The following is a 21,285-nucleotide window of genomic DNA, read 5'->3' on the forward strand; positions in this document are numbered from 1 at the left end:
GGGGCTCAGCGATTAGGCCTTTCCCATTTAATGTTTTCAGGCCAATTTTGCTTTGCCCTTTAAGACCAGGGAAGGTCAGAGCAGAAAGGAGAGAAATAATCTAGTCTAGTGTCTCCTAGTCAGTGTTAAAATCCAGCCCAGCATGGTGGCTCACGCCTGTAATCCTAACACTTTGGGAGGCTGGGGCGGGTGGATCACAAGGTCAAGAGATTGAGACCAGCCTGAACAACATTCTGAAACCCTGTCTCTACTAAAAATACAAAATTAGCTGGGGTGGTGGCAGGCGCCTGTAATCCCAGCTACTTCAGCTACTTGGGAGGTTGAAGGAGGAGAACCACTTTAACACAAGAGGCGGAGGGTGCAGTGAGCCAAGATCACATCATTCCACTCCAGCCTGGGCAACAAGCATGAAACTCTGTCTTAAAAAAATAAATAAATAAATAAAAAGTTTGTTGAGCATGTCACCAATAATTTTCGAATGGTTCATTTTTTAAATTTAACTTTTATTTATTTATCTATTTATTTATTTGAGACACAGTCTTGCTCTGTCACCCAGGCTAGAGTGCAATGGTGTAATCATAGGTCACTGCAGTCTCAACCTCTCAGGCTCAGGCTATCCTCCCACCTTAGCCTCTCGAGTAGCTAGGACCACAGGCATGCACCACCATACCCAACTAACTTGTATTTTTTGTAGAGCTGGGGTTTTGCCATGTTGCCCAGGCTGGTCTCAAACTCATGGGCTCAAGAGATCCTCCAACCTAGGCCTCCCAAAGTGCTGGGATCACAGGCATGAGCCACCATATCTGGCCATTTTTTAATAAGATAAAATAAAGTCCAGGTTGTTTCCTGAGAACCATGCCAGCCAGCCACTTGTTTGCATTTTTTCATTTACCAGACATTCATTGAGCCTATGCTGTTTGCCAGACCTTGGGAATGCAGCAGACAAATACAGCAAAACAGACAAGGGTCTCCTGCTTTCATGGGGCTTACATTCTAGTCAGGGGACACCATGATAAACAAGTGAATAAGGAGAATTAGAGATTTTGGTGGTTGTAGTAAGAAACAGTGTTTGGGGACAGAATCTCTAAAGAGGTGATATGTGAGCTGAGACTGGAGGGATGCTGAGTGTCTTAGCCTGTTCTGTGCTGGTAACAGAATACCTGAGGCTGGGGAATTTCTCATGAACAGAAATTTGCTGGCTCTTAGTTCTGGAGCCTGGGAAGTCTAATATCAATATGCCGGCATCTTGCAAGGGCCTTCTTGCTGTGTCATCACATGGCAGAAGGAAAGGAAAGGGAGGGAGAGCAAGCCAAGCACAGTAGCTTATGCCTGTAATCCCAGCATTTTGGGAGGCTGAGGCAGGAGAATCATTTGAGTCCAGGAGTTCAGGATCAGCTTGGGCAACCTGATAAGAGTGTGTCTCTACAAAAAATTTTTAAAACTAGCCAGGCATGGTGACATGCCACTGTCATCCCAGCTACTCAGGAGGTTAAAATGGGAGGATTGCTAGAGCCCAGGACTTTGAGGCTGCAGTGAGCTACGATTGTGTCACTGCACTCCTGCCTGGGCAATGCAGTGAAACCCTATTTCAAGAAAAGACAAAAGAGAGAGCGAAAGAGGGCTGAACCTGCCCTTTTAGAATAAATCCACTTTCCTCATAATGGCAGAAATCTGCTCATGAGGGCGAAACCGTCAAAGCCCAATCACCTCTCAAAGATCCTACCTCCTAATACCTCACAATGGCAAGCAAATCTCAACATGGGTTTTGGAGGGGACACACGTTCCAACCAGAGCAAGGAGTCAGGTGCAGAAAGAGTTGGAGGAGAAATCTTCCAAGGTGAGGGAACAGTGGGTGCAAAGGCCACACAGCAGGCAGGAGCGGGTATGTTTGGGGAATGGATGGCAGCTGGTGAGCCTGGTGCAAAGGCAGACGAACAGGAGCCCGTCCTGGAGGGCAGCGCCTGTCAGACAGGGCCTCAGAGGGCACCATGGCAGCAAGGCAGGGACAGCAAGTCATCAGACCTATTGCTTCTGGAATGTTTCACGAGACCCACAGGCCTTATCTGTGTCACTGTATTTGCTCTTTCCTGATGTACTATAAATAATTACTCAAACAGATTACATCCAAAGAAAAAGAACCCTCCGCCCTGTTTGCTGTGTATTCTGTGGTGTGTGGGTTTGGCTGGAACCTATGTGTGCCCTGGCTGGTTTGGCCATACATGGGCTGCAGTAGGAGGAGTTGAGGGTCGAGGGGCAGAGCTGGAAGAGGAGACTCAGCTATTCTGGGGTGAGTTCTGCATTGTGCTGGAGGCAAATCACAGCTGGCCGGCACAGCAGAGCATACGGTGATTGCCGTTAGTGCAGATGGCTCTAGCTGCCTCTGCAGAGGACCCCGCCCCCAATCCACTTCTCTACAAGTCAGAGGACAGCTTAGCTAGGGCACTCAGCCATTGCTAATGCTAGCTCATGGCTGCCTCCGTGCCAACTATAAAAATGGGCCCCTTCAGGCCGGGCGCGGTGGCTCACGCCTGTAATCCCAGCACTTTGGGAGGCCGAGGCGGGCGGATCACAAGGTCAGGAGATTGAGACCATGGTGAAACCCCGTCTCTACTAAAAATACAAAAAATTAGCCGGGCGCGGTTGTGGGCGCCTGTAGTCCCAGCTACTCGGGAGGCTGAGGCAGGAGAATGGCGTGAACCCGGGAGGCGGAGCTTGCAGTGAGCCGAGATCGCGCCACTGCACTCCAGCCTGGGCGACAGAGCGAGACTCCGTCTCCAAAAAAAAAAAAAAAAAAAAAAAAAAAAGGGCCCCTTCCTCAAGGGGTGTCCTAGCTAAGCTTCCCTTTACTTTCATCTGTTGGAAAATTGTTGTAATATACTGATTTAATTAAGGAAAGTAACTTGACTGCTTTTTTTTTTTTTTTTTTTTTTTTTTTTTTTTTTTTTTTAATTAAAACACAGGGTCATATTCTATTGCCCAGGCTGGAGTGCAGTGGCATGATCATAGCTCACTGCAGCCTCTAACTTCTGGGCTCAAACAATCCTCCCACCTCAGCCTCCAGAATAGCTGGGGCTACAGGTGTCCATCACCACCCCCAGCTAATTTTTTGTGTGTTTATTGTATTTTTTAATTTTTGTGGGTACATAGTAAGTGTGTATATGGGTTACATGAGCTCTTTTGATATGGGCGTGAAATGTGTAACAATCACATCAGGGTAAATGGGATATCCATCACCTCAAGCATTTATTCATTGTGGTATAAACTATTTATACTCTTAGTTATTTTAAAATATACGATTACATTTTTTTTTTTACTATAGTCACTGTTTTTTTGTTTTGTTTTGTTTTTTGTAGAGACAGGGTCTCTCTCTTTGTTTCCTGGGCTGGTCAACTACTCTCTTAATAAATATTGGCCGAGCACGGTGGCTCATGTCTGTAGTCCCAGCACTTTGGGAGGCTGAGGCGGGTGGATCACTCAAGGGTAGGAGTTCGAGACCAGCCTGGCCAACATGGTGAAATGCCGTCTTTACTAAAAATACAAAAAATTAGCTGAGTGTAGTGGCATGCACCTGTACTCCCAACTACTCAGGAGGCTGAGACAGGAGAATCACTTGAACTTGAGAGGCAGAGGCTGCAGTGGGCCGAGATTGCACCACTGCACTCCAGCTGGGTGACAGAACGAGACTCTGTCTCAAAAATGAATGAATGAATGAGTGAGTGAATGAATGGATGAATGAATATCACAATATGAAGGTGCTTCATAGATGTATTGGGCTTGGGCAAGATAGGTCGTGAACCATAGGTCGTGGCCCTGCTGGGATCCCTGACTCACCCCTCCTGCTGGAAGGCCCTCCTCCCTCTGCCCTGTTGCCTTGGTAACCTCCCCCTTTCCCTCTGTATCTCCTGGCAAGGTGCCGAGACTGGCTGGAGGCCCTGCACTGGTACAAAACTGCCCTGGAGATGACGGACTGTGATGAGGGTGGTGAGTACGACGGAATGCAGGACGAGCCCCGGTACACGATGCTGGCCAGGGAGGCCGAAATGCTGTTCACAGGAGGCTATGGGCTGGAGAAGGACCCGCAGAGATCAGGTGGGGCCCGGCAGACCTGCCCCTGGGCTGCAACAGGGCCAGGCTGGGAGGGACATAATTTCCGTTCCACTGGGGGTTATGACAAGATGATAGGCTGAATCTCTTCCTCCAGGGAGGGGAATTTATGGAGCTAGTGTGAAGACGAACATTGTTATTTTAATGGTTATATATTAGGGCTTTGTTGGGGGAGGTTGCAATTTTAAAAATTGAATTGAGATTTTCATAACAAAATTTGCCATCTTAAAGTTTATAGTTTATAGGGAGATTTTTCCTTTCCTTTCCTTTATTTTTTGAAATGGAGTCTGGCTCTATTGCCCAGGCTGGAGTACAATGGCGCGATCTCGGCTCGCTGCAGCCTCCACCTCCCGAGTTCCAGCGATTCTCCTGCCTCAGCCTCCTGAGTAGCTGGGATTACAGGTGTGCCACCATGCACAGCAAATTTTTGTATTTTTAGTAGAGACGGGGTTTTGCCATGTTGGCCAGGCTGGTCTGCAACTCCTGGCCTCAAGTGATCCACCCACCTCAGCCTCTCAAGTGCTGGATTACAGGCATCAGCCACCATGCCTGGCCCAGAGTTTCACTCTTGTAGCCCAGGCTGGAGTGCAGTGGGCCATCTGTGCTCACTGCAACCTTCGCCTCCCACGTTGAGGTGATTCTCATGCCTCAACCTCCTGCATAGCTGGGACTACAGGCACACACCCAGCTAATTTTTCTATTTTTAGTAGAGATGGGGTTTCCCCATGTTGGCTAGGCTGGTCTTGAACTCTTGATCTCAGGTGATCTGCCCACCTCGGCCTCCCAAAGTGCTGGGATTATAGGTGTGAGCCATCATGCCTGGCCTCCTTTCCTTTTCTTTCTTTCTTTCTTTCTTTTTTTTTTTTTTGAGACGGAGTGTCACTCTGTCACCCAGGCTGGAGTGCAGCTGTGTCATCTTGGCTCACTGCAAGCTCCGCCCCTGGATTCATGCCATTCTCCTGCCTCAGCCTTCCGAGTAGCTGGGACTGCAGGTGCCCACCACCACGCCTGGCTATTTTTTTATATATTTAGTGGAGACATGGTTTCACTGTTAGCCAGGATGGTCTTGATCTCCTAACCTCGTGATCCACCCGCCTCAGTGTCCCAAAGTGCTGGGACTACAGGCGTGAGCCACTGCGCCTGGCCCTTTTTTCTCTTTGAGATAAAATCTCACTGTGTCACTCAGGCTGACGTGCAGTGGCACAGTCATAGCTCACTGCAGCCTGGAACTCCTATGCTCTAGCAATCCTCTTGCCTCAGCCTCCCAAGCAGCTGGGACTACACGTACTTGCCTCCACACCCAGCCAGTTTTTAAAAGTTTTTTGTATTGACTGAGTCTTGCTATGTTGCCCAGGCTGGTTTTGAACTCCTAGCCTCAAGCTATCCTCCTGCCTTGGCTTCCCAAAGTCTTTTGATTACAGACATGAGCCACTACACCTGGCCCTAGTGGGTTTTACTATAGTAGTCATAATGTTGTGCAATTATCACCGCTGTGTAATTCCAGAACATTTCCATCACCCCAGAAAGAAATCCCGTACCAGTTAGCAGTCCTCCCCCATCCTAGCAACCACTATACTTTTTGTCCCTATAGATTTGCCTATTCTGGAGATTTTATATAACTGGGAGTATACAATTTGTGGGGTTTTGTATCTGCTTCTTTAGCATAACTTTTTCAAGATTTATCTGTGTTGAAGCATGTATCAGTACTTCATTCCTTCTTATTACTACATAATATTCCATTTGTTGGGTATACAGCCTTTGTTTATCCACTCATCAGTTGATAAGTTGTATATATTTTTTTCTGTTACATAATGTATTAATCTTCTTGGGCTGCCAAAACCAAATGCTATAGACTGGGTGGTTTAAACTACAAAAATTGCTGGGCACAGTGGCTCATGCCTGTAATCCCAGCACTTTGGGAGGCCAAGATGGGAGGATCACTTGAGTCTAGGAGTTCAAGACCAGCCTGAGCAACATAGGTAAACCTCGCCTCTACAAAAGAAATTGTTTTAATTAACTGGGTGTGGTGGCACATGCAGTGAGCCATGATCATACCACTGCACTTCAGCCTGGGCAACAGAGTGAGACCCTGTCTCAAAAAAACAAAACAAAAAAAATTATTTCTCACAGTTCTGGAGGCTGGGAATTCCAAGATCAAGGCGCTGGCCAGTTTGGTTTCTGGCTTGTAGACAACAGCTTTCTCACTGTGTCCTCACATGACCTTTCTCCTGGATGCAAGTGGGGAGACAGCAAGAGAGCTCTGCTGTCTCTTCTGCTTCCTAAAAGGGCATGAGCTCTGTGTGATTAGGGCCCAACCCTTATGAGCTCGTTTAAGCTTTATCACCTCCTCACAGGCTGCTAGAGTGTGAATATTCCCCCTCCAAATCTCATGTTGAACTGTAATCACCATTGTGAAGGTGTCAAGAGGTGGGACTATTAAGAGGTGATTAATGTTGTTATCATGCAAATTGGTCAGTCATCACGAAAGTAGCTTTGTTATAAAAGCAAATTTGGCCCCCTCTTGCTCGCTTGCTTTCTGCCTCTCTTGCTCTTCCACCTTCTGGCATGGGATGATGCAGCACCAAGGCCGTTGCCAGATGCTGGTGCTATGCTCTTGGACTTCCCAGGCTCTAGAACTGTGAGCCAAATAAATTTCTTTTCATTATAAATTATTTAGTCTGTGGAATTCTGTCATAGCAACATAAAGTGGCCTAAGACACAGACTGTGTGTCTCGAAATGCAGTGCAGTGACATTTGTGAATGAAGAGTTCAACATATGAATTTATGGATGGGGAGCCTAGTGGGGACACAGTATTCAGTCCCTAACATATAATAAACATACTAAGTTCCTAATTTCACAGTTATGAGGCTAAGTTTTAAAAGTTTTTAAGTTATATTTTAAAAATTAACAAAGAATAATGCAAATCTAGGCTGGGCACAGTGGCTCATGCCTGTAATCCCAGCACTTTGGGAGGCCAAGGTGGGCGGATCAGCTGAGGTCAGGAGTTCGAGACCAGCCCGGCCAACATGGTGAAACCCCGTCTTTACTAAAAATACAAAAATTAGCCAGGCATGATGGCAGGTGTCTGTAATCCCAGCTACTCAGGTGGCTGACACAGGAGAATTGCCTGAACCCCAGAGACAGTGGTGACAGTGAGCTGAGATCCTACCACTGGACTCCAGCCTGGGTGACAGAGTGAGACTCCATCTCAAAAAAAGAAGAATGATGCAAATCTATAATCTCTTATTTGAAATTTCTAAATCCAAAAAGCTCCAAAAACCCGAAGTATATTTGTATGTTTTGCACAAATTCACTTGATAAAACCTCACCTAGCTGACATGAAGCTGTTTATAGTCTTCATTTCTATTGCTTTTGCACATCCCCAATTAGTTCTGCAAAAGTTCTCACCCTGATTCTCATTGGCTCAAATTGAATCATCTACATACCCCAAACCAACAGTAGTTATTGTGTAGATGGCTTACTCTGATTGGCCATGACTAAGTGTGGACCAATCGCTGTGGCTTGGTGGGGGATGGGAAGAGTGCTATGATTGGCTGGAGTTGATCACAGGCCCACCTTTAGAGCCCTGCTAAGAACACCTGGAGGGAGAGGGCCCATGGAGTAGTTTGAGTTCTTAGGGAAACCTCAGGGTGCTCTTTTGGGAAGGGTGATGGGGGACCCTGGGCTGGCAAAAACAACAGGTGGTTCACCTCTTTGTGCCCCCTTTTGCTGTCTTTCAGGGGACTTGTATACCCAGGCAGCAGAGGCAGCGATGGAAGCCATGAAGGGCCGGCTGGCCAACCAGTACTACCAAAAGGCTGAAGAGGCCTGGGCCCAGATGGAGGAGTAACCAGGAAAATCACTGCCGGCTAGTCCCAAGCAAAAGGGCTAGGAGGAAAGATTAAAAAAAAAAACAAAAAAAAAAACTTATTTAGTTTGGGGAGGGAAAGCATTTTTAGTGTGTTGTAAATCAAATTTTGTATTTCATTTTTTGACTCTTGAAAATATCTTTGCTACTTGGCAGCTACCAGCAGAGACTCCATAGCCATCTCTTAGGGCAGTATTCTGGGGAAGCGGGGCTTGAAAAAAGCAGCCTAATGAACCAACATACCGTTTTGCGGTTCTTTTTTTTTTTTTTTGAGACAGAGTCTCGCTCTGTCACCCAGGCTGGAGTGCAGTGATGTGATCTCAGCTCACTGCAAACTCCACCTCCGCCTCCTGGGTTCAAGCGATTCTACTGCCTCAGCCTCCCAAGTAGCTGGGATTACAGGCGCACACCACCACACTCAGCTAATTTTTGCATTTTTAGTAGAGATGGGGTTTCACCATGTTGGCCAGGATGGTCTCGAACTCCTAACCTCAGGTGATCCACCCGCTTCAGCCTCCCAAAGTGCTGGGATTACAGGTGTGAGCCACCATGTCTGCCCATTTTGTGGTTCTATTTTCATTTTTATTTCTTTTTTTTTTTTTTTTGTCACGAGATATAAGAAAGTGCTTTTTGCCTTGAATGGACAATTTTAGGGCTCTGCTCACTAGTCTTTTCAGGCTGGACTGAAATCTCAGGCCCATGGAGCCCTGTGTTTTGTGCATCAGGATAAGAAATGAAGCGCTGCACGTTGGCTTTCCAAAGTCACGGGGTGTGTGTTGCTGTGGCTTAGTGCAAAGCGTTCTTTCTCAGAGCATTTAGAGGCATGCATGGCATTTTTTCAGTGGGTGTGAGATTGCACAATACCCAGGCTCCCTTCTACCATGGGGAAGGACCTGCCTATTGGCTGTTTTTTAAACTTCCAGTTTAATTTCCTTCCATAATGCTACTGATTTTCTGGCGTACAGCTGAATTCCGTTTTTTTAAGCATGCTTTCTACGGTGGGCTTTTCAAAACAGGTTTGAATTTTGTATGCACACATTTACTACCTCTAACTCCCACATCAGCTAGTGTGGAAGAGGGGTGCACCTCAAAGCTTTTACACGTAAGGACAGCGGTTTGTAATGTTGGAACCTTTCCTTGGAATGTCGGAGCCTTTTCTCCAAGCAAACATGCCCTGTGCATCTCAGTGGCAGCTTCCACAACGTGACTGCAGTGTCTCTTGTACAGTATTCCTCGGTGTTTCCTTAGCGTCTGGATGTTCTTACGTGAAATCTGCTCCCCAGCCCTGGTCGTTGGCATTTTCTGCTTGAAGCTGGGCTGATTTTCTTGTAATTTGCAGCAGGACGCTTTCAGCAGCAGTCCCTTGGGATTTTATCTAAGCTGTTTGAGGATGAGAGGGCAAGAACTATAAACGCTCATTAATTCCCGTAGTCTCCCCAGGGCCAGACAATGGTGATGGTTATTTAATGAGCTTTTCCTTTAAACGGAATTGGGTTCTCACGTTAGTATGATTTCATTTGATGTTTCAATAGCAAAGATGCTGGGCGCAGTGGCTTCTGCCTATAATCTCAGCACTTTGGGGGGCCAAGGTGGGAGGACTGCTTGAGCTCAGGACTTCAAGACCAGCCTGGGTAAACATGGCGAGAGACCCTGTCTCTACCAAAAAAAAAGACAAACTGCTTTGATCAACCCTAAATTCGAAAGCAGCCTCTTTTTCTTTGTTTAAAAGTCAAAACAAAAAAGCAGAGTATAACATACAAACCGTTCTTAACTGTTCATTAAAATGGGTCCTTCAACACCTTAGTGGGGTTTGTTGTTGTGCTTATGCACAGAGACTATTTTCTTTTTATTATTATAATTTTTAAAATAGAGATGGGGTTTCACTGTGTTGCCCAGGCTGGTCTCGAACTCCTGGGCTTAAGTGAGCCTCCTGCCTCAGCCTTCCAAAGTGCTGGGGTTACAGGCAGGAGCCACTGTGCCCAGCCAACACTTTAGTTAGGGCATCTTCTTTTTCCACTTTAGTGTTGGCTGCTTTGGAGGCATGAACCCATGCAAGCGGTAGTTCCAAAGTTCAGTGTGTACCCTCAAATGAACAATCAAGCAGGTAAAATTACCCTTGAAAAAAATCCCTTAGACCACCCATAAATGACAGTGACTTTTTCAGTATGGACTCATCATAGCCAGTTTTCCTTTTGAAGGTGGAACTGATCACCCTTTTGTCATCTGTACCAGATCAGTAGTTGGCTTGTGTTACATTTTGTGTGTGTGTGCGCGTGTTTTAAACCAGTGCATATAAATTGTATGTTAAATGTAAGTAACTTTAAGGTGACTTATCTCTTCACAGTAATCAAGCCTCATATAATTCATGCTTTTTAAATTCAGCCAGCCCCCCGCCATCTCTCTGAAATTTTATTATGTAAATAATTTGTGTTCCCTGATCAGTCGTTTAAGTTCTTTGTTGTATGTCATCTCTTCTCTAGCAGGAATTGGCAAACTTTTTTGTAAAGGGGTAGAAAGTGAAGATTTTAGGCTTTGCAGGCCATATGAACTCTGGTGCAAATGCTCAACCCTGCTGTTGTAATGTAAAAGCTGCCACAGACACTGCGTGAACACGAATGAGTGTGGCTGGTGTTCCAATAAAACTTTATTTACGCGAACAGGTGGCCCTCTGGGGCTGTAGTTTGTCAACCCTTGCTCTAACCCTTGACTGAAAGCTACTTTATTAAGCACTGAGGGCAGGATCTATCTCAATTTTGTGCTCCCGAGGGCGCCAAAACACAGTGCTTTGGCATAGAGTAGGCACTCAACAAATGTGTCAACAGATGGAGAGCCAGCGCTAGTCAGTGCATTCACCCTTTGAGGCTCTGGTTTCTCCAAACAATGATTCATTGTCTGGATTGGCTGGAACCGTCACCCCCGCAATTCTATGCCCCACCCACGTGACCTTAATGCCAGTTGCTGGTCTGTTGCTCTTCCGGGTCACCCTCGCAATTCTATGCTCCACCCACCCACGTGACCTTAATGCCAGTTGCTGGTCTGTTGCTCTTCCGGAAGGCGGAGATGGCCTGGATGTAGAGCTAAGCAAATGCTTCTTCAAGGGCCCTTAAGGGTGAAAAAGTAACTTGCAAGAGGTTGAGATCCTTCTCAGCTAGAAGAACTTATTCCACCTTCAAAACCTAGTTTGGGCCGGGTGCAGTGGCTCATGCCTGTAATTCCAGGCTGAGCCTGGAGGCTGAGGCAGGTGGATCACCTGAGTTCAGGAGTTTGAGACCATCCTGGCCAACATGGTGAAACCTCATCTCTACTAAAAATTAAAAAAAAAAAAAAAAAAAAAAAAAAAAAAAAAGCCGGGTGTGGTGGTACACACCTGTGGTCCCAGCTACTCGGGAGGCTGAGGCAGGAGAATCGCTTGAACCCAGGAGGCAGAGTTTGCAGTGAGCTGAGATTGTGCCACTGCACCAGACTGGGCGACAGAGTGAGACTCCATCAAAAACAAAAACAAAAACAAACCCTAGTTTTGTGCCTTCTGAAGATAGTTAGGGCATCTTCTTTTTCCACAAATGCTGGACATGCCAAAAAACAAACCCAAAACCCAGGGCATTCCACCCCAACTGGGATGATATCAGAGACCATCTTCAACTGCAAGAAGCAGGTGAAAGTCCAGGAAATTGGCAGAGCCAGGATTATCATCCAGTACTTTCATTTCACAAATGGAGAAACCAAGGTTCTGCCAGCTAGATTTTTTTTTCACAGTATCACTGCTAGCAAGGCACTAAGCTGGAGCTGGGATTTGAGAGCTGCTGCTATTTAGAGGATCTTGGGAATAAAATTTAAAGTTAAACTGGAGTTTAAAGGCCCTTTCAGTTTTGCTATAGGCAAGAGAAAAAAAAATGAATGAATGGACAGATGGCTTTATGGGTGTAAGAAAGAAGAGAATAAAACTCCCAAACCCCAGTGTTCCTGAATATCTCTTCTCCCGCTGACCAAAGGCACTCTGGGAATTTATCATCAGATGCAACTTTGACCTCCAAGCCAAGTAAACTGCTCTTGTTGCTATTTTAGTGGCTTGTTTTTTTAAGACACAAGGTCTCACTTTGTTACTCAGGCTGGAGTGCAGTGGCATGTTCATAACTCGTAGGCTCAACCTCCTGGGCTTCAGTGATCCTCCTGCCTCAGCCTCTCAAGCAGCTAAAACTACAGGTGTGCACCATCACACCTGGCTAATTTTTTTCTTTTTGAATTGGAGTCTCGCTCTGTCACCCATGTTGGAGTGCAATGGCAGGTCTCCGCTCACTGCAACCGCCGCCTCCCAGGTTCAAGCGATTCTCCCTGTCTTCAGCCTCCCGAATAGCTGGGACTACAGGCACTCGTCGCCACACCCAGCTAATGTTTGTAGTTTTAGTAGAGATGGGGTTTCACCATGTTGGCCAGGCTGGTCTCGAACTCCTGACCTTAGGTGATCCACCTGCCTCAGCCTCCCGAAGTGCTGGGATTACAGGCGTGAGCCACCGTGCCAAGCCACACCTGGCTATTTTTTTAAATTATTTTTTGCAGAGATGGGGTCTCACTATGTTGCCCAGGCTGGTCTTGAACTCCTTGGCCTCAAGTGATCCTCCCACCTCAGCCTCCCAAAGCGTTGGGATTACAGGCGTGAGCCATTGTACCTGGCCCTGTTTTCGTGGCTTTATTTCCTTTCATCTCAGCACATTTTGTCTGCAGTACTAGATATGTTTTACAAATCAACCAGTGTTTACACAAGTATATGCAACTTGTTTTGGGGGGAAAGGAGACAAAATATGCATATTCTCCGTGTGGATTTGTGCCTCTTAATTGTGTTTCTAGTCTCTAAGGTAACCCTTTAACCTACTCAAGATGGGGCCCAGAGAAGTGGCCCGTGTTACAGATTTATTTTGGCATATGTACTAAATTCCATTTTCTCTTTACAAATAAAGTGTTTTCTTTCCTGCCTCAGATTCAAATGTCTCCTGGTTAAAAATAATAATAATTTAAATAAATAAATAAATAAATAATGGCCGGGCGCGGCGGCTCACGCCTGTAATCCCAGCGGTTTAGGAGGCCGAGGCGGGCGGGATCACCTGAGGTCGAGAGTTCGAGACCAGCCGGGCCAACATGATGAAACCCTGTCTCTACTAAAAATACAAAAATTGGCCGGGCAAGGTGGCGCACACCTGTAGTCCCATCTGCTCAGGAGGCTGAGACAGGAGAATCGCTTAAATCTGGGAGATGGAAGTTGCACTAAGCTGAGATGATGCCATTGCACTCCAGCCTGGGCAACAAGAGGGAAACTCCATCTCAAAAAAAAAAAAAAAAAAAAAAAAAAAAAAAAAAAAAAAAAGGTCGGGCTTGGTGGCTCACTCCTGTAATCCCAGCACTTTGGGAGCCCGAGGCGGGAGGCCAAGGCGGGTGGATCACGAGGTCAGGAGATTGAGACCATCCTGACTAACACGGTGAAACCCCGTCTCTACTAAAAAATACAAAAAACTAGCCGGGCGAGGTGGCGGGCGCCTGTGGTCCCAGCTACTCGGGAGGCTGAGGCAGGAGAATGGCGTGAACCCGGGAGGCGGAGCTTGCAGTGAGCCGAGATGGCACCACTGCACTCCAGCCTGGGCGACTGAGCGAGACTACATCTCAAAAAAACAAAAAACAAAAAACAAAAAAAGTAGCTGCTGCGGGCAGGGGTCGACCGGAAGACTCATACCCCATCTGAAGGGGGCAGCCATGATTCAACTTCAAATGATTGCCACTGGGAAGTGTGGGCTCAACGTTGTCCCATTTTCCAATGTTTCAAGAGCTGATGAAAACTTTTTTTTTTTTTAAATGCAAGGCCTTCTGTTCTTTAACGTTTGTAATACATTCTAATAACTTTTAAAAGCCTTCCAGATTTGGCTCGTCTGCTGTCAGTTTGCTTTAGAGAAAGTATTAGAACCTCTCATTTTTTCATTTGCTCATCTATAAAACATAAGAGTTTTTCTGTTTATTTTTCAGACAAAGTCTCGCTCTGTTGCTCAGGCTAGAGTGCAGTGGCAAGATCTCCGCTCACTACAACCTCTGCTTCCCAGGTTCAAGTGATCCTCCCACCTCAGACTCCTAGTAGCTGGCATGACAGTACAGGCTTGCTCCACCATGCCTGGCTAATTTCTGTATTTTTAGTAGAGACAGGGTTTTGCCATGTTGGCCAGGCTGGTCTCCAACTCCTGGCCTCAGGTAATCCACTCACCTCGGCCTCCCAAAGTGCTGGGATTATAGGCGTGAGCCACCATGCCCAGCCTAAAGTGCTTTTTTAATCCCAAGTTTAAGAAAATCTTGGTTACCAGTTGATCTTTTGGTTTTAAGCTATTTTTTTTTAAATTTTAAATATTAGCATAACTATGCATGGTAGGTTGAACGTACATATTTAGGTCCACTTGTTCCTAAATCTCCAGTGCAATGACAGGAAGTGGACTTTTTTTTTTTTTTTTTTTTTTTTAAATAGTATAAGCCTGTGAGGATGAAGAGAAAGAGGATTCAACAGCAAGTTTTGGGTGCTGGAAAGTAGGTAAACTGTAATTGAATTAACAGACCCAAGAAGTCTGGATCCTAGATCAGCAGTAGGGAAATCTGAGAAAAGACCCAATTTTCATTGCTGAACAAGCCCTGCAAAGCTGAGAAATTGGCATGAGAAGGCCTGCACAGTGGCTCACGCCTATAATCCCAGCACTTTGGGAGGCTGAGGTGGGCAGATCACTTGAGGTCAGGAGTTCGAGCCCAGCCTGACCAACATGGTGAAACACCATCTCTACTAAAAATATAAAAATTAGCCAGGCTGAGGCGGGAGAATCACCTGAGCCCAGGAGGCAGAGGTTGCAGTGAACCGAGATCACCACTGCACCCCAGCCTGGGTGACAGAACGAGACTCCATTTCAAAAAAAAAAAAAGAGAAGTTAATAAAGAAAACTTTTCTGATGGTTTTGTTACAGCATACGTCAAAATGTTATTACAGTCTTGGCCAAGCGTGGTGGCTCACACCTGTAACCCTGGCACTTTGGGAGGCCAAGATGGGAGGATTGCTTGAGGCCAGGAGTTCAAGACCAGCCTGGTCAACATAGTGAAAGCCTATCTCTTAAAAAAAAAAATTGCAGTCTGGCTGCAAGTGTAAACCCACTGGGAATTCAAAGATTCATACTTGGTAGGGACATTTTCTAAAATTTTATTTTTATTATAGTATACCTAAGTAGATTAAACTGCACACTCTTAAGTATACAGGTCGATGAATTTTTACATTTATACACATCTGTGTCTTAACAACCCAGTTTAAGATATTAGAACCTTTGCAGGACTACAGAAGCCCCCCTGGACTCCCTCCCAGGCAATACACCCTCTCCCCACCCCGAAAAATGTTGGCCACTCTTCTGACCTCTATCTTGATAGAGACATTTTATAGGAGAGAGAATGATTAATCATTGTTAGACAAAATAGAAAAGAATGTTCCGTTAAAGGTCATTGCACTTTTGCCTGACAAATGACCGTCAACTGAGTGAGTAGAATGCTAGTTTCCCAGTGCAAATCTCAATGCTCTTAAATTTCAAAAGAAAAATGCTCAATGCTTGAGCATTTATCAGGAATGCTAGTTTCTCTCCAGAAGGAGGTTCTTACCTTCTACCAAATCTCCAGATTTGGTCTCAGGCCAGATTTGGGAGCATTTTCCTTTTAGGGGAGCAAGGGAGAAAAGAATGGAGGGGATCCAGGACTGAGACCCCACACCCACTTCCTCTGTCCACAGCCTAGTGTTTATGATATAGGGACAGGCACACAAAGAATAGTCGGCGTTTCAGCCTATCCCTCCCTTGTCCTGCATCCTGCCGCTGAGACCCTGTAGGTCCAGGGGTTCTGATGCAACATTCTGCATCTCTTGCTGATTGATTTCATGTCTGATTGTCATGAGAAAACTGTGTAAGGGGCTGCTGGACTGTAAGAAACTCTCAAAAGGGTGCTGTGCCTTCCAGGATCAGCTGTTTCCCTGCAGGCTCCCTGTTAACTAAGCATCCCACTCAGTATGTGTTCGTAGGAAGAGACTTGAATTGCTCCAGAATGTTCTAGCAGAAATATCTCAGCCTTAGGAGTTCAAGATCAGCCCTGGTGATAGAGCGAGACCCCTGTCTCTGTGGAAAAAAAAAAGTTTTTAAGTAGTCAGGCATGGTGTCACGTTCCTGCAGTCCCAGCTACTAAGGAGGCTAAGATGGGAGGATCGCTTTAGCACAGGAGGTCAAGGCTGCAGTGAGCAATGATTGTGCCGCTGCACTCCAGCCTGGGCAACAGAGCAAGAACTTGCCAAAAAAAAAAAAAAAAAATTTACTGGCTGGGCGCGGTGGTTCACGCCTGTAATCCCAGTACTTTGGGAGGGCCAGGCGGGCCGATCACAAGGCCAGGAGATCGAGACCATCCTGGCTAACACGATGAAAACCCGTCTCTACTAAATATACAAAAAATTAGCCGGGCATGGTGGCGGGTGCCTGTAGTCCCAGCTACTGGGGAGGCTGAGGCAGAAGAATGGCGTGAACCCAGGAGGTGGAGCTTGCAGTGAGCCAAGATCGCGCCACTGCACTCCAGACTGGGCCACAGAGCGAGACTCTGTCTCAAAAATAAAATAAAATAAAATAAAATAAATAAAATACACACAAAGACACACACACACACACACACACACACACACACACACACCCCTTCATTTGAGCCTTTGCCATGCAAGGGGGAGGGGGTTATTGTTTACAGCTGACAGCTACCAAGTAGCACTGGGCTTTAGCAGAGAAAGGGAATTTATTACAATGATAAAGGGATGCCTCCAAGAGTGGACAACCCATTGGGCCTTGGAAATGGTCTGGAGCTGGAAGTCAGAAAACCATCAGGATTTCCCTGACTCTGCTCTTCTCACTCTCTCATTCCCTCTTTTTCTATGCACTGGCTTTTGTCTACCTCTCCAACTCACCTCACAGAATATAGCCATGCGAAATCCCCCTTTCTTCCTAGTTTTAGCCAGCCTCAGAGACTAATTCCAATGCAACACGGTCAAATTAACAAATCAGGCCAGGCGAGGGGCCTCACGCCTGTAATCCTAACACTTTGGGAAGCCGAGGCTCGCAGATCACTTGAGGTCAGGAGTTCGAAACCAGCCTGCCCAACATGGTGAAGCCCCATCTCTAATAAAAATACAAAAAAATTAGCCCGGCATGGTGGCGTGCATCTGTAATCCCAACTACTTGGGAGGCTGAGGCAGGATAATTGCTTGCACCTGGGAGGCGGAGGTTGCAGTGAGCCGAGATCACGCCATTGCATTCCAGCCTAGGCAATGGATCCAGACTGTTTCAAAAAACAAAACAAAAAAACAAACAAACAAGAAAAACAAATCAGTAACTCACTGAGTCTCAGTTCACATTTTCAAGAGAGAATTTGATTGGTCCAACCTGAATCCTACGTCCACCAAAGAAGGTAGAACCCACTAACCATGGCTGTGGGGGTGGGGCATGCAGCACAAAGGTGGCTGCCAGGGACCCACTCTCTGACTGGTCAGGCAGTTCCTAGAAAAATCAGACTGGGCAAAGATGCTAGCAATTATCCTTGACTGTGAGGATATTTCCTTTTGGAAAATCCAGTACCCAACTCACAAAGTCCTTCCTGGTACTAAAATACCACGACAAACACTCCTCTATTGACTTCAAGGGGTTATTCCTCAATCAGCTTTGAACTCCCCACAATGCCTAACCTGTGTCTTCAATCATGGCTGCTTCTGTATTTTTTTTTAATGTCTTGAAGAGCAACAAACTCTACTAGCACAAGAAAATCTTTGCATATCATTACATATGTTAAAGGTAGACAAATGGCCAGGTGTGGTGGCTCACTCCTGTAATTCTAGCACTTTGGGAAGCTGAGGCAGGAGGATAGCTTGAGACCAGCCTAAGCAGCATAGCAAGACCAGGTCCTTACAAAAACTACAAAAGTTAGCCCAGTGTGATGGCGCATGCCTCTAGTCCCAGCTACTTGTGAGGCTGAGATGGGAGGATCACTTGAGCCCAGGATGTCAAGGCTGCAGTGAGCTGTGATCATACCACTGCACTCCAACCTGGGCAACAGAGCAAGACCCCATCTCTCAAAAAAAAAAAAAAAAAAAAAAAGGTGGATGGAGAGGGGGAAAAGCCAGGCTAAGGAGGGATTGAAAAGGAAAGATATAAAATGTCCAAATGTTAGGGGTGTGTACCAACTGAATATTAGCCAGAAACTTGAATCGTGGCCCTGAAAAATCTAATACCGGTCAATGCAAAATGAGAATTCTACTTAAAAAGTGTGATTTATATAGTTTTTGATGTGTGTAAAGCATCACCAGCATTAGCAGAGTTCCTGCCTAATTCCCCCATTCAGTCTCCTTAAGCATTGACTCCACTCCCTGTGTTGAACAGCATAATGGAGAAAGTAACCCATGTAAATGACAGAGGGAAAGAGAAACGATAGAGAATGATAGAGGAGAAAACTTCAGATATGAGGGAGATTTGAGAGTTCTTACACCAATAAATGTGAAAAATCAAGTAATGGGCTTTGTTTTCCCAGAAAATGACAACTTGCCAAAATTGACTTAGGAAGAAATAGAAAACATGAGAAGAAATAGAAAAAAAAAAAAGTCATCAAAAATCATACACTTTGGCAAAATGGAAAAATATATGCATATCTATATCTATATAGAGAGGGTCTCCTCTCTCACCCAGGCTAGAGTGCAGTGCCTGAATCTCGGCTCACTGCAGCCTTGACCTCCCTGGCTCAAGGGATTTTCTGACCTTGGCCTCCCAAGTAGCTGAGACTACAGGCATACGCCACCGTGCCCGGCTAATTTCTTTTCTTTTGCTTTTTGGTAGAGACAAGGTTTCTCAACGTTGCTTAGGCTGGTCTTGAACTTCTGGCGTCGAGCGATCCTGCCACCTCAGTCTCCCAAAGTGCTAGGATTACAGGAGTGAGCCACCAAGACCAGCCTATTATTAATATTATTATAATATAATACTAGGTAAAGTATAAATATAGTCTAGCAATTTCATTTCTAGTGTATACCCTAGAGAAATGTCCATACACAAGACAAGGAGCCATGTGCAAGGGTACTTCCTGCCATATCGTGCGTAATGACAAAAATTTAGTAACAACTTAAAAGTTGTTCATGGCATGGAATGAATGAATTAGATCTATAGGCATCGTAACAGACCTCAAAAACACAATGTTGGGCCTGGCACAGTGGCTCATGCCTGTAATCTCAGCTACTTGGGAAACTGAAGTAGGAGAATGACTTGAGCCCAGGAGATCTAGGCTACTATTGTGCCACTGTACTCTAACCTGGGTGACAGAGCAAGACTCTCTTAAAATAATAATAATAATACTGTTGAAATGAGAAAAGCAAGTTTTAGATATCAGTACAATGTGCTAACATTTATATAAATGAAAAACAGATAACCATTTTATGTGTTATTCATAAGTTTTATATGTAAAAATGTAAGAAATTATTGGAAAGATACACATCAAATTCATGACGGTTATAGACAGGGGAGAATGTTCGGGAGGGGACTTTATTTTTATTTGTAACGGTCTAATAATTTCTATTTGTAATAGTGTGATCTATTTTTCTTTATTTATTTTTGAGACGGAGTTTCACACTGTCGCCCAGGCTAGAGTGCAGTGGCGGAATCTCGGCTCACAGCAACCTCCGCTTCCCAGGTTCAAGCGATTCTCCTGCCTCAGCCTCCCAAGTAGCTGGGATTACGGGCGCGTGCCACCACGCCAGGCTAAATTTATATTTTTAGTAAAGACGCTTGAACCCAGGGGGCGAAGGATGCAGTGAGCGGAGACCACAGCACTGCACCCCAGCCTGGACAAGAGCGAGACTCCATCTCAAAAAAAAAAAAAAAAAAAAAAAAAAAAAAAGAGAGAGAAAAGAAAAAAGAAAAGAAAAAAAAAAGCCACAATAATGATAGTCATTAATTTAATGCCAGGTGGTGGCACTATGGATGATGATTTTTTTTCTTTGTAATTTTTGTACATTTTTGTACAAAAGATATATAGTGTTTTAGTCCATTTTCTGTTGCTTATAACAGAATACCTGAAACTGGGTAATCTGTAAAGAAAAGGAAGTTACTTATTACAGTTATGGAGGCTGATAAGTCCAAGCGCAAGAGTGTGCATCTGACGAGGGCCTTCTTGCTGGTGGGGTACCCCTGCAGAGTCCTCAGGCAGTACAACCCATCATATGGAGGGGGTGCTGAGCTGTTCACTTGCTGGCTCAGGTCTAGCACTTATAAAGCTCCCACTTATAAAGCCATCAGTCCCCCTCCCAAGATAACCTATTAATCCATTAACCCATGAATCCATGAATAGATTAATCCATTCATGAGGGCTCCACCCTCATGATCTAATCACCTCTTAAAGGGCCCACCACACAATACTGCCACATTGGGGATTAAATTTCCAACACATGAAATTTGGGGGACACATTCAAACCATAGTACATATTAAACTGATAATAATGGTTACTTAACCTCTGCGGAGGGGCCTAGGATGCGAGTCAAGAGTCAAAGAGCATTTGTACCTTATCTGCAAAGTTTAAATATTTTACAATAATTCGTGTGTTATTTGTGTAAGTAAAAATTTAAACACATAATTTCTCAGAGACAACTGCCCAGACCAGCCCCCGGGTTTGGCCGTCAGATCCCCTAGGGCGTGTTTCTGATCAGATCGATTTCTTCTCCCGGAGACACGCAATCCGGGTCGTATGGATTACTTGTGAGTTAACCAGGGGTCTCCAGGGTAACCATCCATCTCAGAGTACAGTTTCTAAAAATGAGTTTTGCTCTAATACCTATTCGGAACAAACCTGGGTCTAAAAACTGGAGCAAGTGTTTATTTTCCAGCACACGGCTTTTTAAAATAATTCTATAGGGATCAGCTTGAACACACATTAAACAAAAAAACCTCAGCGAAAACGCCTCGCGATTTCCAGATGAAATGCGAATGCAAAAGCATTAAGTAGCGTTCTGGCAAATACTCTCTCCAGCTGGGTAGCGTGGCCGAGCGGTCTAAGGCGCTGGATTAAGGCTCCAGTCTCTTCGGGGGCGTGGGTTCGAATCCCACCGCTGCCAGGGTTGGTTTCTTTTTGTTCCCCGCTGCATACACGCCCGGCTGTTTTGCGCGTGCCATCAGCGCCCCCTGCTGCAGGGCGGGGCTCACGGCCTGCATGAATGGCGCGGCGGAGGGGGCGGAGCCGTGTGCGCCGGGGCGGGGCATTGTGGGT

The 21,285-nt window shown here is 45.6% G+C and overlaps 1 protein-coding gene, 1 long non-coding RNA gene and 1 other non-coding gene across 10 annotated transcripts in view; 2 read left to right on the forward strand and 1 right to left on the reverse strand.

Moving 5' to 3' along the window:
* EEF2K (eukaryotic elongation factor 2 kinase) overlaps positions 1–12,952 on the forward strand; it is an 88,306-nt gene extending 75,354 nt beyond the window's left edge. For 5 of the 8 annotated variants that reach the window (XM_077986468.1, XM_077986469.1, XM_001092565.5 and 2 more), the window contains 2 exons: positions 3,911–4,089; positions 7,846–10,630. In XM_077986468.1, the coding sequence (XP_077842594.1) occupies positions 3,911–4,089; positions 7,846–7,955 (289 nt within the window). In that variant the 3' untranslated portion in view covers positions 7,956–10,630. Of the gene's footprint in view, positions 1–3,910; positions 4,090–7,845; positions 10,631–11,453 lie in introns of those variants that run through there. The other 3 variants (XR_013411924.1, XR_013411923.1, XM_077986466.1) reach the window with 3 other exon arrangements.
* Positions 7,975–12,953, reverse strand: LOC144338106 (uncharacterized). The gene is made up of 2 exons (XR_013411925.1): positions 12,439–12,953; positions 7,975–11,140 (listed from the first exon to the last, which is right to left on the reverse strand). It is a non-coding gene; the product is annotated as an uncharacterized LOC144338106 (long non-coding RNA).
* An 8,098-nt stretch (positions 12,954–21,051) lies between these two features.
* Positions 21,052–21,133, forward strand: TRNAL-AAG (transfer RNA leucine (anticodon AAG)). The gene has a single exon. It is a non-coding gene; the product is annotated as a tRNA-Leu (tRNA).
* The last annotated feature ends 152 nt before the right edge of the window (positions 21,134–21,285 follow it).

Source organism: Macaca mulatta, chromosome 20, assembly GCF_049350105.2.
Source record: "Macaca mulatta isolate MMU2019108-1 chromosome 20, T2T-MMU8v2.0, whole genome shotgun sequence".
Lineage (NCBI taxonomy): Eukaryota > Metazoa > Chordata > Mammalia > Primates > Cercopithecidae > Macaca > Macaca mulatta.